At 40.7% G+C, this 19,441-nt stretch overlaps 1 protein-coding gene across 4 annotated transcripts in view; it reads right to left on the bottom strand.

Moving 5' to 3' along the window:
• The window catches only part of Slc44a1 (solute carrier family 44 member 1), a 193,842-nt gene that overhangs the window by 67,142 nt on the left and 107,259 nt on the right, over positions 1 to 19,441 (bottom strand). For all 4 annotated transcript variants that reach the window (XM_052176497.1, XM_052176499.1, XM_052176498.1 and 1 more), the window contains 4 exons: positions 19,270 to 19,435; positions 18,279 to 18,435; positions 17,194 to 17,277; positions 8,949 to 9,086 (listed from right to left, as the gene is read on the bottom strand). In XM_052176497.1, the coding sequence (XP_052032457.1) occupies positions 8,949 to 9,086; positions 17,194 to 17,277; positions 18,279 to 18,435; positions 19,270 to 19,435 (545 nt within the window). The remainder of the gene's footprint in view (positions 1 to 8,948; positions 9,087 to 17,193; positions 17,278 to 18,278; positions 18,436 to 19,269; positions 19,436 to 19,441) is intronic.

Raw genomic sequence — 19,441 nt, 5'->3', positions numbered from 1 at the left:
TTGTTTGATTTCTTTGGTTGGGTTTTAGAGACAGGGTTTTTCTCTGTGTAGTCCTGGATGTTCTAGAACTCACTCTGCAGACCAGGCTGGCCTTGAACTCAGAGAGATTAGCCTGCTTCCTGAGTTCTAAGATAAATGTGTGTACCACAATTGCTTAGTGATTATCTTCAAATTTTGCACACTCTACGTGGGATTTGGGGTTCCTCATGTTCTTCCCATTCCCCTAAAACCCAAACCACGTATGAAATGTTGAGGTCAATTAAAAACAAAGTGTGACTCCAGCAAAGCAGATCTTGAGACAAAGAAGTTAGGACAGAAATCTACACATCGTATCTTGTGAGAAATAACTCCAGGGACATGCAATAGTTCCTCTCAAAAGACAAATGTAGGAATGATGGAATGATGCCAGAATATATCTAAAGAGCGTCATGTATTTTCTTTTTAAACTTAGTGGCAAACTTACAGGAACGGCACAGAAGATAAACAACATTCCTCTCTTGTGTGTGGGACCACTCAGAGAAGTCTAGTGGATGGATGTTTTGTGTGTGTGTGTGTGTGTGTGTGTGTGTGTGTGTGTGTGTGTGTTTTCAAACAGAGCTGATTTAATGGTTTTTAAACTACAGAGAGGCTAGGAATACAGCTTCCTGGGCTTTGACTCCAGAGAACCTACTGACTGAATCAAAGATGAAGCCCTGAATCTTAAAAGTATCCCAGGTACTGCCAGGCAGTGGTGGCGCATACCTTTAACCCCAGCCCTTGGGAGGCAGATGCAGGCGGATTTCTGAGTTTGAGGCCAGCCTAGTCTACAGAGTGAGTTCCAGGACAGCCAGGACTACACAGAGAAACCCAATCTCGAAAAAAACAAACAAAAGTATTCCAGGTACTGATGAAGTACACAGCCAATGTCAGGAAGCGGGGCTGTGTACACATCACCTTCTTGCTTTAGAGAACATTCAACTTCAATTCATATGTCTCATGCACTTAAAATTTTTTTAAATATGCCTCAATTAATATATAGGTTAGTTAAATAACTAATAAAACAGAGATAACTGCAGGGCCTGGGATGTATTAATGGCTCAGTAGTGGAATGTTTGTATAGCATGTATACGGCTCTGGGCTCAATCCCCAAACCAAATAAATAAGTAAATAAAGACACTGTGCTCTAGCATTTTTTTTTTTTCTGATTGGACTTCTAATGCAGAGGATAAGATATTTGATCACAGGGAAAGAAACTCAGGCTCTGGGTCTGGATATGAGAAGTCAGGAGGACAGAATTGCAGCATTTGAGTTCGACACAGATGTGAAGGACAGCTAATGTTTGCCTTTTTGCCCTAGGTTCACTTAACCTCTGAAAGAGATACACCAGCACATACATTCCATGACGGTAAAGTTCCCATTCTGAAAAGACCCGAAGGGAAGCCCGACTGCTGTCCCTCCTTGCCCCACCCCTACCCCAAATATAAACTCTGCACTTAGGATATTGTTTTCCTTGGATACTATATGTTGAGAGATTTTTAGTGATAGTATAAAAATTTGAGGGTTTTGGTTATAGTATAAAATTGGTTATAGTAAAATATTGGATTCCTGGTTATAGTGTTTATACTAAAACATCTTCTTAAATTGCCAATTACAAGATACAACCAATTAAAGAAACATATTACAAAATAGAGTGAAAGTAATTTTACACAAGAGAAATGTAAACACATCGTTTTGATGGGACACAGTTTTATTGGGACAAATATCAAAATATCTTAAGACAAAAATGTAGACTCATAGCTCATAAGCCTCTATTAGGAGACTATTCGCCAGTGATCACAGGCTATAATTTATTAACTCAGAATGCTATCACCCTTGCCAAATGTACCTCAGCTTTCATTCTACAGAGAAAAAAGAACCCATACAAAAGGGGCCTGTGGTGTTAGCCTTTTGTTTACTTTTAAAAGTTTCAAATTTTTAAATTTGTGGAAATGATGCATTCAAATATAAAAATGACTGTGAGTGAGTCCACGTACTCTTTCTCATCTCCAAGGCATCATTTTGTGCTACTATAGTTTAATAGCATGAGGAATTCTGATGTGGACACAGTTCAGACACAGAACACTGTCACCATCACCATGCCCTTAGGAGTATCCCTCAGCTGCATTACCCCAACACCATCTTTACCCAGAGGACCACAACCCATCATATTATTAAAATCTCTAATTCCACAGTGTCTCCTATCAGTAACACATCAGTGGAAGCACCCAGCACTAATCTTTGAGATTTTGTTTTCCCACTCAGTATTTCTTCAAGTTTCACTCAAGTTATTATTTCTACAGTAGTTAAGTCCATGGGATCATATAAGAAGTTGTGATCAGAAAATCATACACACACACACACACACACACACACACACACACACACACACACACACGAAAAGACTGGTACCACATATTTACATCTCAGTATATTATCTATCTATCTATCTATCTATCTATCTAACTAACTATCTATCTATCTATCTATCTATCTATCTATCTATCTACCTATCTATCAGTTATCTTCATGCTTTAGAGAATATTTACCTTGTGTCTTACATTTAAATTTTATTTTAAACACATCTCAAAATACTTTAGTAAAATCATTCATATACCACTAATAAATGATGATATATATGTATAGAATTTATATTTGTGTGTACTTGCATGTGTGTATGTGTGAGCAGACATGCATACATGTACTTGTGTGTAGTGCCGAGGACTGGATTTTCTAATACTGACTACGCTGCCAGCTCAGAACTATATTTTTAAAAAGGAAAATAAAGAATTTCATTTTACTGTGTTAGAAACTCAGAAGATATTTTTCTTCTTCTTTTTTTTAAATAATTAGAGTTAATGTTTTAAGGCATAGAAGAATTTATTGGAAAAGCTAAAAAAAAAGTATCAGATGGTTTTTTTGTATTTACCTAGTATTAAATTCATCAGAAGATACATGCAAACTGAGTATCACCTTATAGTTTTAAAGGTAACTTTCAGTAATGCTATTATTGAAGAATTTATTTTAATTTTATAAATATGAGTGTTTGCTGACATGTGTACTGCATGTATGCCTGTGCCCATGGAAGTCAGAAGAGGGTTTCTGTCTACAATTGGAGTTACAGATGTCGTTAACCATTGGGGGGTGCTGGGTGCTGAACCTGGGTCCTCTGCAAGAGCAGTAAATGCTCTTAACCCCTAAGTTATCTTTCCAGCCTCCATTTATGTTGTTACTAAAATATTAATTTAGGAAATCACATTAAGAACTCTATAATCAATTCCAGTTTTAGGTTTCTAAGACTAAATTAAACTAGCAACATTTAATATGGGTATATTTGTGCAAAATGTTTCACCATAATATAACATATTAGTAAAAACTTGAGAATAGTTCAAGTGTTTTAAAACACACATACCAGAGGATTGGTTAAGAAATGATACAAGTGTATAAGCATGTTTAGAAAATGCTTACTGAAATTAGAAGTGCTTATAATATCAAATAAAAAGAAAGGACACAGATTTCCCCTCTCCTACCACCTAGGTTGTGTTAGCATACAGAGGATACCCAGGACACTCTATAGCACACTGAAAGTAAACAGCCTATATTTGTGGAGTGAACAGAAAGATATGATAAGTCTAATTACTGGCATGTTACAAACAAAACCCAAAAGCCAATTTAAAAGCCAAGGTTCTGATGTTTACGTAGTGTCCTTATAGACCCAAGAAGAGAAGTGTAGGGTTATCCACTACTAACATCTGAGATACCAGCTTTCATTCTTTTTTTTTTTTTTAACGTTTTATCTATTTTATGTATGTGAGGACACTGTCGCTTTCTTCAGATACACCGGAAGAGGGTATCAGATGGTTGTGAGCCACCATGTGGTTGCTGGAAATTGAACTCAGGACCTCTGGAAGAGCAGTCAGTGCTCTTGACTGCTAAGCCATCTCTCCAGCCCTGGCTTTCATTCTTATAATGCACATTTTAGTTGACTTATTAGTCACCTAAAGTCAGGCATGGCGGTACACCTTTAATCCACTTGGGAGACAGAGGTAGTTGGAACTCTCTGAGTTCAAGGCCAGCCCTATAAAGCGAGTTCCAGGACATCAGGGCAGTTATACAAAGAAACTTTGTCTCAGGGGAAGGAGGTGAAGAAGACTTATTAGTTCTCTGTTTGGTGCTGGAGATCATGCTTTGGGCCTTGTGTATACTCAGTCCATGTCTGTCACCAAGGTTCAGCTCTGGTCTTTAACACACATTTTTAAAACAGTAATATGACATCCCAGTATTTTTACTCAGCCTTTGTACTGTCTGAATTATATACATTTCTTCATCATATTCTAAACTCACAATAGAACATGGTTTACCAGGCCAGCTTTTAAATCCAGCCATTTCTCTAGTTCTTGGCATTACACTGTTTACAAAAGGTCCCTATTATAAATAAAGCTACATTCAGTTGTATTTAAAACTGTTTTCAGGGTCAAAGGGATACAAATTGGAAAGGAAGAAGTCAAACTATTATTATTTGCAGATGACATGATAGTCTACCTAAGTGACCCAAAAATCTCCACTAGAGAACTCCTATAGCTGATAAACAACTTCAGCAAAGAGGCAGGTTATAAAATCAACTCAAGCAAATCAGTGGCCTTCCTATACTCAAAGGATAAGCAGGCTGAGAAAGAAATTAGGGAAATGACACCCTTCACAATAGCCACAAAGAGTATAAAGTACCTTGGGGTGACTCTTACCAAACATGTGAAAGATCTGTATGACAAGAACTTCAAGACTCTGAAGAAGGAAATGGAAGAAGACCTCAAAAAATGGGAAAACCTCCCATGCTCATGGATCGGCAGGATCAATGTAGTTAAAATGGCCATTTTGACAAAAGCAATATACAGATTCAATGCAATACCCATCAAAATCCCAACTCAATTCTTCACAGAGTTAGAAAGAGCAATTCTCAAATTCATCTGGAATAACAAAAAACCCAGGATAGCTAAAACTATTCTCAGCAACAAAAGAAATTCTGGGGGAATCAGTATCCCTGAACTCAAGCAATACTACAGAGCAATAGTGTTAAAAAACTGCATGGTATTGGTACAGTGACAGGCAGGCAGATCAATGGAACAGGATTGAAGATCCAGAAATGAACCCACACACTTATGGCCACTTGATCCTCGACAAAGAGGCTGAAAATATCCAATGGAAAAAAGATAGCCTTTTCAACAAATGGTGCTGGTTCAACTGGAGGTCAGCATGCAGAAGAATGCGAATTGATCCATCCTTGTCACCTTGTACTAAGCTCAAATCCAAATGGATCAAGGACCTCCACATAAAGCCACACACTCTGAAGCTAATAGAAAAGAAACTGGGGAAGACCCTTGAGGACATCGGTACAGGGAGAAAGTTTCTGAACAGAACACCAATAGCGTATGCTCTAAGAGCAAGAATTGACAAATGGGACCTCATAAAATTACAAAGTTTCTGTAAGGCAAAGGACACCATCAAAAGGACAAATCGGCAACCAACAAATTGGGAAAAGATCTTCACCAATCCTACATCAGATAGAGGGCTAATATCCAATATATATAAAGAACTCAAGAAGTTAGACTCCAGAAAACCAAACAACCCTATTAAAAATGGGGTACAGAGTTAAACAAAGAATTCTCACCTGAAGAACTTCGGATGGCTGAGAAACATCTTCAAAAATGCCCAACTTCATTAGTCATTAGGGAAATGCAAATCAAAACAACCCTGAGATTTCACCTTACACCAGTCAGAATGGCTAAGATTAAAAATTCAGGAGACAGCAGGTGTTGGCGAGGATGTGGAGAAAGAGGAACACTCCTCCACTGCTGGTGGGGTTGCAAATTAGTACAACCACTCTGGAAATCAGTCTGGTGGTTCCTCCGAAAACTGGGCACCTCACTTCCAGAAGATCCTGCTATACCACTCCTGGGCATATACCCAAAAGATTCCCCAGCATGTAATAAGGATACATGTTCCACTATGTTCATAGCAGCCCTATTTATAATTGCCAGAAGCTGGAAAGAACCCAGGTATCCCTCAACAGAAGAGTGGATGCAAAAAATGTGGTATATCTACACAATGGAGTACTATTCAGCCATTAGAAACAATGAGTTCATGAAATTCTTAGGCAAATGGATGGAGCTGGAGAACATCATACTAAGTGAGGTAACCCAGACTCAAAAGATGAATCATGGTATACACTCACTAATAAGTGGATATTAACCTAGAAAGCTGGAATACCCAAAACATAATCCACACATCAAATGAGGTACAAGAAGAACGGAGGAGGGGCCCCTGGTTCTGGAAAGACTCAGTGAAACAGTATTCGGCAAAACCAGAACGGGGAAGTGGGAAGGGGTGGGTGGGAGGACAGGGGAAGAGAAGGGGGCTTATGGGACTTTCGGGGAGTGGGGGGCTAGAAAAGGGGAAACCATTGGAAATGTAAATAAAAAATATATCGAATAAAAAAAATAAAAAAATAAAAGTTTCACTGAAAAAAAAAAGAAATTCTTAACTAAAAAAAAAAAAACTGTTTTCAGGGGTAGTTATGACATCAGCATGATTATTAAAAAGGCTTCTCTGTAAAAGTCCAAGGACAAATTTAATGTTAGTTGAAATAATGATTATAGCTGGGCTGTGGTGGTGCATGCCTGTAATCCCAGCACTCTGGGAGGCAGATGCAGGCGAATTTCTGAGTTCGAGGTCAGCCTGGTCTACAGAGTGAGTTCCAGGACAGCCAGGGCTATACAGGGAAACCCTGTCTGGGGAGAGGGGGAAAGAAGTGAAATAACGATTATGACATGGTCAGATCATACAGGCATGCATATCAACTCCAGCCTTGTCACATCCCAGTTCTCAAAATGTGGCCAGTAAATGACCTCTCTACACTTTAGTTTCCTATGCTATAGAATATAAAAAGCTAACAGTCATAGGTTACTTTCCAGGGGATGATCAGGCAGTTAATATAACTCTGTGTGTGTGTGTGTGTGTGTGTGTGTGTGCTCTCGCTTGCGCATGCACTCATTCTGTTTTAGCTCTAGGGATAAGTTATGAATTTGTAAATAAAAACAGTATAAACAAAACAGAGACTCGTAAGCCCTTGCTGAATCAACAGATATCATACACACATTCAGTAACACCATCAAATCCTGCTCTTGACTCTTAACGAACACTGATGCATTTCACCTCCACTATATAAATGTCCTCTCATATAAAAACATGACACAAGCAAATCTGTCATAATGTAAACTTAATTACAGATATTCAAAGTAATTACCCTTAATTGTTTTCAGATGACAGTTCTCTAGGAAGCTACATACTTCAAAACACACAAAACTTCCACTAGACAAAACAAGTTTTTGTTCTTTCCAAAGATATTTTAAAGGCACGGTGGCTGCCCTACCTCAGGGTATAATAATTGTGTTTAATGGAGTATTGACCTTACTGTTTGTAACTGTGAGGATCATCAAGGCAACATAGGGAAGGTGTATAAGACTGTGTTGCAGGTGTGTATGCTGGGACTGTTCCACCACAGAAACACACATCTGAGACCTCACTGGAGGGACACAGGCATGAGCAGTGTCATTCTAACAATGCTGCAACATGTATAATTCTTTCATTTTTCAAATTTCCTAAACAGCCTCTGGTTTTAAATACAGGTGCGATGAATCTAAGTATAATGCTATTTATAATTCAGAAGGTTTTGATAGCATGGAATAAACTCTTTTCTCAGCTCTAAGGAAAGTAGGTCTTGTTCCTTAACAGCTCTATTTTAAAAGGATTTTTATATAATAACATCTAACATTCACCAAAAAAAAAAAAAAATGAACACTATGTCAGGCATCATCCTAGATACTCTGGGTGATTAGCCAATGTAAGATTCACAACACTAAATATGTGTCCCCATTATTATACCAAGTGCATAAACAGTACCACAATCAGCAGCATGAGTGTAATCTGGAATATTAGACCCCAGACGCCAGGGGCAATACTGTCCCTGCCTTAGTTCTCTGCTACTGCTAAGACAAAAGGCAATGCCAGGAAAGGGTTCGTCCCATCTCACCCTTTCCTGTAAGGTAACACACCATCACTGAGTCAAGGCAGGAGCTCAAGGTAGAGCCTGGAAGCCGGAACTGAGGCCGTGGAGAGGGCTGCTAGCTAGCTTGCCCTTCATGCTTTCTTAGTCTGCTTTCTTACATAACACAGGACACCTGCCCAGGGGCTGGGCCTCCCACATCGATCACTGTCAAGAAATGCCTCCACAAACTTGCCTGGAGTCCAGTCTTACAGAGGCTCAATGAAGACTCCCTCTTCACAGACAAGTCTAGGTTTGTGCCAAGCTGACAGGAACCAGGGTGCCCAGACAACCCTCATCACTGCATCGACTGTTTCCATATTCTTTTTTTTTCTTTGTATGTGTGGTTCTAGGGATTGAAGTCATGGTTTTGCACAAGCTGGCAAGTATTTTACTGAGCTATATCCCTCCTGATTTCTTTGGGTTTTTTTTTGTTTGTTTGTTTGGTTTTGAGACAGGGTTTCTCTGTGTAGCCCTGGCTTGTCCTTGAACTCAGAAATCTGCCTGCCTCTGCCTCCCAAGTGCTGGGATTAAAGTGCTGCACCACCACTGCCTGGCTCTGATTTCTTCTTTAAAAACAAAACAAAAAACCTGCACACCTGTTAAATGAGAATAACAGAGTTTAACTCATAAACTTATTAAGGAGATTAAATGAACATAACACCTGTAAAATAAATAAAGAGGTACTTAATGCATATTAAGGTATCATAAATCTTTGCTACATAGTAACTGATTTCTAGTTTTGTGCTAGGCTACATTGTATTTTTTAATTAAAGAAAAAAATTTGTATATTTGCTCAGACATTAGGTTTGTCTCAGTACAAGGGGGGCCTTACCTTGCCTAAGAATAACATGAAGTCCCCCACTGTGTTGATGGCAGCGACTCGCAGGGCATTCTCTACTAGAATGACGAAGGCATCCTTTGCTGAGGTGCAGAAGTTGGTGCTATTGATAGCTGTGGCTGTGTATGCATTCTAGAAAAAGAAAAAGGAAGGGGGGTTACCAGTCACTAGAAATGTCATTTTGAAAGGCATAAATCATGTATGTTTACAACACATCTTGTGAAAAGTCTTCAGTAAAACCTACAGCTTTCATGTGGTATAAAATAAGACTGGAAACTAAACATATGAGCAGAGACGGAGGGCTGGGCGGTGGAAACTGCCTCGGTGAATGGAGCCCCTCCTAGGCCTCTTACCTGGGCCTCGTGAAAACGCACATGAAAGTCCTGACATCCATGAGCTTCCTCTCTGCCTTCCAGAAATCATGCATAATTTAAACTTTCCTGGGTGTCTGAAATCTGTGAATAAATAGACCCAGGGTACCCTGATAACCATTTATTTGTTGGTTCAAAATGCAGCGCATTCCAGAGCTGAGGGAAAAACTGCACAGGAATACCAGGTCACCATCATGGGGCCCGTCGGAAGCCAGAAGACCCCACAATCCAGAAGGACTCCGATACAGATTCTCATCAGGAAAGCTGCGACAATTTACTACGTTTTTTTTTTTTTTTAAGATTTATTTATTTATTTATTTATTTATTTATTTATTTATTTATTTATTTAATGTAAGTACACTGTGGCTGTCTTCAGACACACCAGAAGAGGGCACCAGATCTCATTAAAGGTGGTTGTGAGCCACCATGTGGTTGCTGGGATTTGAACTCATGACCTTTGGAAGAACAGTCAGTGCACTTAACCACTGAGCCATCTCTCCAGTCTGACAATTTACTACCTTAACATGTTTATTTCAAAAGCTAGAAGATACAGTATTTAAAAAAAAAGAGAGAGAGCACTGCTTTTCTCTTAGCATTCATTCATTCATTCATTCATTCATTCCTTGCTTCCTTACATGGTCATCAGCCCACATGGTCTATCAGCTAGACTATAGCAAAAACCAAAGAATTAATGACCTAACTGCAGTGCTCCACATTTTTTTGTGTCTTGCACAAAAGCTCCTTTTGAAACATTCTATACAGTGCCTCAGTAAAGTAAAAATAAACCATCCTTTGAACTTGTGTTACAGTTCACCCTGCTGGAAAACTGTGGACAGCAACTGTTGCAGCCAGACCCATTCTGAAAGAGACAGAATGGTCCCCTGTGCTCACCAGCTCCCCAAGCACTCATAAAAATACCCTTCTAGCCATGGACTGCTGAGCAGGATGGCCAGGCAACCACCTCAGGGCCCTTTGGAAAGGGCATGCCTGGCCTGTTGGCTGCCTTTGGAAAGAAAAGTTTTGCTGGGACGATGCTCTGTTGGTTTGGCTGAAACAGATGTTTATAACTAAGATTACATGGCCCATAAATAAGGCCAAGACGCTTTCTGGTTCTTTCTAGAAATAAGTGTCTAATCTGTATTGGGCCCTACCGCTGAGGATCAATATTAAGGTGGGGACAATCTCCAGGGTCCCCTTCCCCATCGTTTTTGAAACACGAGCCTGAAATGCGCTTTCCAGGCTTTGACAGCTTCCAGTCTTTTAGCGTATTTTATTATAATTTTTGTTTCTTTTTTTCCCACCTTGATGGTGCTGGGAAGTAACCAGACCTCGAATGTCCCAGGCAAGTGATCTAACAAGCTACAGCCCAGGTCTTCATAATTGTTTTATTGATTTATTTATTTTGTTTTCCAGAGAAGCATTGCTATGCTGTTTGGGCTGGTCTCAAACTTGCTATATATTTGAGAATGGCCTTAAACTCCTGGTCCTCCTGCCTCTGCCTCCATCATGCCTAGATTATAGGCATGCAACCATGCCTATTGGAAGCAGTCTTCAGTGATGTGGGATGTAAATTGCTTGGTGAGAAAACCTTAGTTCCTCTGCTATTTATTCATGTTTCTAGTGCTTGTGCAAAGTCCTGCCACTGAGCCACATCCTCAGCCCTAATCTCACAGGTATCACAGACTAATGAACTAGTTACTAACACATTTTAAGGAGAAAATACCCTCCCATAGCCACACACATCCAGAAGATTCAGTTCCCAGCACCCATGTGATGGCTCACAAACTCACAACTGTACCTAATTCTAGTTGCAGAGGATTTGTGCCCTGTGCTGGCCTTTGTGGGCTCTAGGTATATATATATATATATATTCAGGCAAAACATTCATACATATAAAACAGAATAAAAAAATCTAATAAAATTCACCCTAATTCAAAAATCATTTTAATGTACAGAGTTAAGAAAATTGGGCAACTGAGTAATTCATTATTAATTTATTTTAATTAACTAATTAATTTTAGGACAAGGTTTCTCTGTATAGCCCTAGCTGTCCTGGATCTCGCTCTGTAAATTAGGTTGCATTGAACTCACAGAGATTAACCTGCCTCTGCAACCCAAGTGCCGGGATTAAAGGCATGTGCCACCGCCACCACCCATATGCAAACATATGTGTATATGTGTGTGTGTGTATATATATATGTATAATATTATAATATTGTATATTATAATATATTATATATATTATAATATTACATATTATAATATATCAGTCTGTAACTCAGTCTGTAGCCTAGGATCGGCCATCTCTGAACTTTTGTTCATCTTGTCTTAGCCTCTCAACTGCTGGGATGACAGGGTGAGCTACAGGCCTGAATAGGAAGACCTATTAGAATCAATTAGGTTCTTGGGAACAAGTCAGGTTTACCTATGATGTTCTCCCTTCCAGTTCCACCAGGATCTCCTTGAGTCAGAGGCTCCATGTACCCCATCTCCTCTGTTACCATCATTCTAGCTGTCTCCAGCGAGGACCTAACCCTTGCTAGATAAACTGTGAGCATACTGTCTGTAAAAAAATGTATTTTGTGTTCTTTAAGTATACACACACACACACACACATACACGCACACACACACACACACACACACACACTACTGGAGAGGGTGGATAAAGTTCAGTTTACACACTTCCCCAACCTCGAGGACAAGCAGTCTGCTACAACACACCAATCTCAGTTCTTGTCTCTAAAGCACAGGAAGTAGTGCCTTGCTTATGTTATATTTACATTAGTATGGTGAGGTTCGCAGCACACTAAAGATTACTTGCTGTGAGTCCTGCTCACAGAAAAAAGCTTTATGATTCTGAGGGCTCATCAGGTAGAGCACAGTGTTAAATAGCTAGTGCTAAACAGTGCCAGGGGAGACTGAGACCAGTGTGGTCCAACACCCAAAGGAAAACATGTTCTGCTTGTAGCAATCTCTGCACCCAATGCAAACTCAGTTAGACTAGATGTGTCATCACCACCATGTCGGGTCCAGCACTAATGAACAAGGAGTGTTCACAGGTCACTGTTTGTCTGTACAGTTCTAGCACCTACTCTATAAATAATAAATGGTATTTCAATTCTCCTCTGTAAATCCTGTACAGCAGCGGCAACAAACTGTTGGCCCAGGGATAACTGACACTGTGTAGCCTTAAGAACCATTTATTCAAGCTCATTTGGATTTTGGTTGTGTGGGGGTTTTTGGGGGGAAGGGGGTTGGTTTTCTAAATTAACTGTCAGTATTTTAATAGCAGAAGACAAAATATAAACCTTTAGAATTTTGGTGTGTGTGTGGTTTTTGTTTTTTATTTTTTCCTGCCTAGGAAAACTGGGGAAACTGCAGGTCACGATCATGACTGCCTGCTTCAGAGGGCACAGCGTCCCCCAGTTCACACTCTCGGTCACTGTCTGTTGTCTTAGATGCCCCAACTGCCCCTTGGCATGCTTGAGTTTTCTGGCTGTGCTCCAGGCTTTCAGAGGCTGCATACAAACCCCAAGAAAAACCGCAAAAGGCTCAGATGAGCCAACTCAAGGAGAGGTCAGACACCTTCTAAAGAACGCTGGGCAAAACAGAACCTTCAATGGGACTTCTTCATGGAAAGCATGAGGCACAGCGACAGGTAGTGAGTCTGGGTCTCATCAGATAGCATTATAGTCAACACCACCATTTCCCTGTGCTCTACAAGTACTCTAAAGATACTTTCAGATAATAAGCAAAGTGATTTAGGAAAAACTCACACACACACACACACAACACAAAAATACAATTAAATATCATAGTAGCAGATTAAGAGTAGAGAAAATAAAGTCCTATCATGGACTCATGTGCTAAAAATGATTTAATAATCCCAGCACTTGAGGCAGCAGCATAAGAATTACTACAAGTGGATGGTTAGCCTGGGCTACATACAACATCCATGTTATAAAAAGCAGAAAAAAACCTCAGTACGTGATTAAGTGGGCACTTCACAGTGGGAGACATGCTAACTTCTGACTGATCCTAGGACAGCTAACTGAACAAATCCCTGAGCATTAGTCAATGAAGAAAAGAGGAAACCTGAAACTCTAACTGAGAGACCCAATCAATGTCCTCTTCAAGCTTCTGCAGCACTCCCGTTCACTCTCTGTCTCTGTCACACACACACACACACACACACACACACACACACACGCACGCACGCACGCATACATTTATCATTATAGAAGAAGGAGGAGAAAATAATTAAGGCAAAGGACAAGTGACATGTACCAGACAGCCACGAAGAGCCAAGTAAGAAAGAGTTAATTTACCTGCACTGAATTTCACCCTTATTTAATCCTGGTGATGACAGCTATTATGTATTTTTTCTCTGCTTACTAAGGAAGGGAACTGAGTTACAGGCTTCAATGAGCTTGCACAAAAGCTCCACCGTAGAGATGGAAATGCATTCTATCAGTATCTTAACTCTCTCTGCTATGCACCACCTCAACACGGCTCTACAAGCATGGGATCAATTCAAGGAGCAGGGAAAGGAAAAACTTTACAGTCTGAACCCTAATTGCTCATGGAGGCGACATCGGAAGATGTGAGACAACTTTTAACACAGCTCAATCTCCAGCAGGGCACCAAACATCTATATAACATGTATGACATAACTAAGAAAGGTGACTCTAGCCCTGGATGCTCTTAAGCCTCAGTGCTTCGAAGGGCAGTAGAAGGCTGTCTGCAGGTCCGTTCTCAGCACCGCCATGACTCCCAGCATTTCACACATTCACACAAAGCCTACTGACCACACTCTGAACCATCCCCCAGGAAGTCTGAAACCCTCTGCTGTAGAGAGCTGTACACGAGGGTCCCTGTCAGGGCAGGACGCTCTCCAACACCTTCAGTATGGTTGGCTACATCATCTTAAATAAAGCACCACACATCATCAGTCCACAGAGAGCTGGACTCCATCGCCCAAACACAACTACTAAGTGTGAGTCTAGAATTCTTCACAAAGCCTTGCTCATGTTTGATCAACTACTACGTTAATGCATCTCCTGAAACCTCATCTATCGTGTCTACAGATGAAGAGCCAAACCGGACAACTCCTGTATGAGAAACATTAACATCACAAAATTTCTACTGAGCTACTGACACTTGAATCTGAAAGGTCCCACGCTGGCTCATGTGTTGGAGGGTTGCTCCATAGCTGGAGGTTCTGTGTTAGAGGCTATGGAACCTTCAACAGGCAAGGCCTCGCTGGAGGAAGTAGGCTATTAGGATGAGCCCCTGAAGGTGACTCTCTGCTCAGTCCCTGCTTCTGGCTTCACCTTCTGCCTCCTGGTCTGCTGTGGTTAAGACCGTCCTGGTGCCATAAACTCTACCATGATAAGTTAACATACCATGAGCCAAAAAATATTTTCCCTTTCTTAAGCTGTTTCTGTTATGCATCTGGGTCACAGTGATTATGTGTGGTGCTTTATTTGAGATGACATAACCATACTGTAGACGTTAGCTATAATAGAAATGCTGGGTCGCTTCCACTGGTCACTGACCACTTGGCATACCATGTTTTTTCCTCTCTTCACTGTAGTTGCATGGCTTCATTATGATATTTTTTGAATTGGAGTTGACACTCACTTGGTTGGCCCTTTAGAACCTACATAAATACTGGCACAACTAATAATTCATTCTAAAGGCATCTGAGGACCACCTGTGTCTGTGCATCAGATACTTTGCTACCCTCTGAGAAGACAAGCAAACAAGATTTCTGCTGTTAAGAAGCTGTCAGTCTACAGGTTAAGATAAAGAAGTGGCAGACAGTTTCAATTCCTTAATGTTCTTCCTGAAGCATGACCTGAGGCTCAGCAGAGGGCTGGCCCACTGCAAGAAGGTTTACCAATGATGGATTTCTGGCCCAGGGCTGGGAACTGGCACAGAGAGGCAATCTAAGCCTGTCATCCTGAGGATAAGCTACTTATGTAAGTATACTATTTAAGGACAATGACTTTTAGTATGCCTATCAGTTGTTCAAATTTTAAGGAATTTTCAGGTTGTTCTGGGTGTTATTAATATTTCTAAATGAGTTTCCAAACACTTGTACATTCACATAGAATAATATGATCTGTAAAAGCATGTTAAATATATTCTTATTGAATAAAATGAGTCATTATATCCACTTTCTCATATTAGCTACAGAGCTCGATCAATATAACAAAGTCCAGGCATGCTCGACACCAGTGTCACAGAACGACCACCTTATGGATAATATACAGTGAATGGGGAGCACAGGGCTACGGGTAAGTGAAGGGAAAGTCAATCACTTAGAGGTGAATGGTAAGAAAGTCAATTTTGCTTTGGCTTGTTGAATGAGGGCATCAATACATTAAAATTGATTGTTAGGGAATAGGAAAGTAAACAAAAGCTAGACAATGAGAATGGCTGGTTAGATGCACAGGGGCAACACGTTAGCTATGCAGGACACACACATTCACACACAGACATACATACACACACACACATATACAAGATGCTCATGGGGCAAACATGCTAGCTATGTAGTACATACACACACACATACACACACACACACACACAGTAAACAAGATGCTCATGGGACAAACATGCTAGGTATACAGGACAAACACATACACACACACATACACACACACACACTAAACATGATGCTCAGGGGACAAACATGCTAGCTATGCAGTACACACACACACACACACACACACACACACCACATAATAAACAAGATGCTCTGGATGCAAACATGCTAGCTATGGCTAGCTATGCAGGACACACACACACACACACACACACACAGAAAACAAAAAATGTAAATGAGGACAAGATAACTCTATAGCAAGTTCTACTTGTTTAGATACAGAAACACAGAGGGCGTCCTAAGCCGTGTCCCTACGTGCCAACTTCTTCAATCAGCCTTCGAAGCAATACTTCCTAGGGCTGGGACAATAGCTCAGTTGGTAAAGGGCTTGCCATACATGAGGAGTTGAGTCCTCACAATCAGGTAAAATCTGGGCACAGAGGCATGACTTGTAATCCCAGACCTGAGGAGACAGGAGACTCTCCAAGGCTTGATGGCCAGCAAAGCTAACTAAATCAGCAAGCTCCAGGTTCAGAGAGACCCTGTCTCAAAGGACAGATAGTCAAGGATAGAGAAAGGTATCAGACATCGACCTCCGGGCTCCATACATGTGGATGCACACAGAGACAGGCACACATTAACTTCACGGCTCCACACATGTGGATTCAAACAGAGACATGAACACATAGACCTCAGGGCTCCACACATGTGGATCCACACAGAGACAAGCACACACTAACCTCAGCGCCCCACGCATGTGGACACACAGACACAGGGACAGAAAAGAAACAACGGTTTCTCTGATAATATTCCTCAGGCCAATATTGGAGAGATCTCATGGTTTGAACAAAACAAGAAACAAGCTATCTCTCCCAAGAACAGTGACTGTGCAGAGGAATCAGGGTCTAAAAAGGACTAAGTACCCACAACAGATTTCCACTAAAGTAAAGCTTTCAAACAGTACTTAAATAATGAAAAACAAAAAAAAGATGTGAATTAAGATCATTTTTGCAGAAAGATGAACCCAAAGACATGTTTATCCATGTATCAAAACTAACATTAACATAATGATTGTCAGGAGCAAATACACTAGTTAAAAACAGGAACAGAATGTGAACATACTCAGTCAAGGACCAATGTGTAATACCAGAAGACAAACACAGTGTCTTTCAATGAAGTTCAATTAATTAATTTGGAAGAAGGAATGACACACGTCTATTTGAAAGTGGGTCACACGTAGTGTATGTTACCTGGTTTAAGTAGCTCAGGCACTTTTCAAGACACCAAAGGCAGCAAATGCAGGATTTCAACATGCATCGTGCACAAGCATTTTCCTGAGAAAGGAAAAGGCAAAAATAATTAACAAACACAGAAGCAAAAATCCAATCATCATGAGCACAACTTCAACTGCTAGAAACATAAAAATTTTAAAGCTGAAATGCAAGTTTCAAGGCCTCCATGCTTACATCTTCCCTCTTCCAATATAATGGCTTTATAAAGAATTATTTTCAAATCACTCCAAAACAACATTTATTTACCAACAACTGCATATATGATAGAGGAAGACATATAGGACCAGCAAGAGAAAATAAATGTCAAACAGCAAAAGGTTAGAGTCAGAGTGTGATTGGTGACGTTGTGTTGTGAAGGTGGAGAACAGGAAGAGAACATTCTTGGACCAGTTTCAAGGAAAAGGTAGATTGTAAGCGAAACTATGTTGAAATTCATGATATTTCCAAAGTCAGTAGGGAATTTGTACATGTTAGACAGTAACCCTTTATGAGATGCACGGATTATGTGGATTTCTTGACTCTCCAGGCTCATTTTTGTTGCCTATTATTTCTGTTTAAAAAAGAAAAAAAATCCTTCCCCAGATCAATGCCAAAGGCCAACCTGTCCTGCTTCTGCTCAGAGCTTGGAGACTCACTGTTTGACTCAGTGACCTCTGCGGTCTCCTACTGGGACCCTTGGCTAACTGAGCTGCTCTGGACATGCGGGTATGAACATTCTTAGCACAGAGTTGTGATAAGTGCTTATTATCCCACAGTTACACATGTATCAGAACACGCCACACCCATATCATGTACAGTCATTATGGGTTCTTAAGAAAAAGGGTAGAGAAATGTTTCTGATTCAACAGACTTGGTGACTCGTGATTAGACAGATTTCTTTCTCAGGGCACGTGGAATGCGTAGATGGGAGACAAGGAGGAAGAACTGGGTCCCACTTTGTTCCGGCTCTGAAGCACACATCTACAAGTTTATATCCTTTATATCTGCAGAACTGAGGCCTGAGGTAGGCCCTGAGAAAGCCTGGCTGGACAGGCTGCTCTTACCTTCCCTTTGAGCTGACTGTGGATATACATTAGGATCATCCTGGGGATTTTGACGAGGGTGATAATGAAGGATCCTTTTGCCACAGTACCGAGGTGGTAACGAATAAGACGATTCACTGATGCCAGAATGGGTGTGAAAGGCAAATTCCGTTTATCCCTGTTTTTAAAAATGATCAAAAAGATAATTAAAACAAAGTCTAGAACAGGAAGAAAACACAACTATATATGGTCTGGGATCTACTGCAGTGTAAAAAAAAATCAAGGCAATATTAACTAGCTGTAGGACAAATTGACAACGTAACCACTAGAAATGTGGTAACAATGTTGCAAAGCCAGCTTCACCTCTACAACACCAACAGAGACGTTCCCATGCTCTGTGACTTTAGATCAAACTGGTTTTGAAAGTTCTTGTTAATGACTATTTAAGAAATAAACAGTATCATCAGAAAATGGAATTTTAGAAAGCAGTCTATAGCTGGCCAGGTGTGACGGTCGGCAGGGGCAGGCCAACCTCTGTGAGTCTGAGGCCCACCTTGTATAGGAAGGTCAGCTGTATCAAAAACAAACCAAGCCTCTACAGCCAGTGGCTCCTGAGAACAGACTACCATATGGCTTATTCCCTTAGGTCTCAGTCCTCAAGTTAGTAAAGGGGTCTCGCAACAGTTGTTCTGAGAGAAACAGGTGAGGCTTGCCTTCTAACGGACTCTTACGCCTCACACTCAGCAAAGGTTACTTCCTTATAGGTCCTTAGGTCCCATCAGAGTCTGCTAAGCTGGTTTTGAGGCAATTACAGCCAAGTGTGAGAGAAGGAATAACCAACCACAGAGCCATTGACTGTACATTCGTCACACCCTTTCCAACTCCCCTTTTAAAAAAAAGTAACGTAAAACAAACCAGAAATGAGATAGTTGTAGCCTTATCCCCACCATCTCCCCCTGTAGCCATGGCTACCTCAGTGAACTGGGGTTTTCTTGCCGGTAAAACGTCTCACCTCGTGAAGTAGTACGTTACCACAGCTCCTGCCACAGTCATCTGCTGACAGGCGAGAATGAACTCACTGATCCAAATCAGGCCAACCACGTGGTACCACCACATGTACTGCAGAGGCCCAGAAATTTTGTACTCCACGAAACCTTGTTCATTCTGAACAGCACTGCCTGGGA

Source organism: Apodemus sylvaticus, chromosome 3 (assembly GCF_947179515.1).
Source record: "Apodemus sylvaticus chromosome 3, mApoSyl1.1, whole genome shotgun sequence".
In the NCBI taxonomy this organism is placed as follows: domain Eukaryota; kingdom Metazoa; phylum Chordata; class Mammalia; order Rodentia; family Muridae; genus Apodemus; species Apodemus sylvaticus.
The sequence above is the reverse complement of the archived record's forward strand: the minus strand, read 5'-3'. Positions and strand labels throughout refer to the sequence as shown.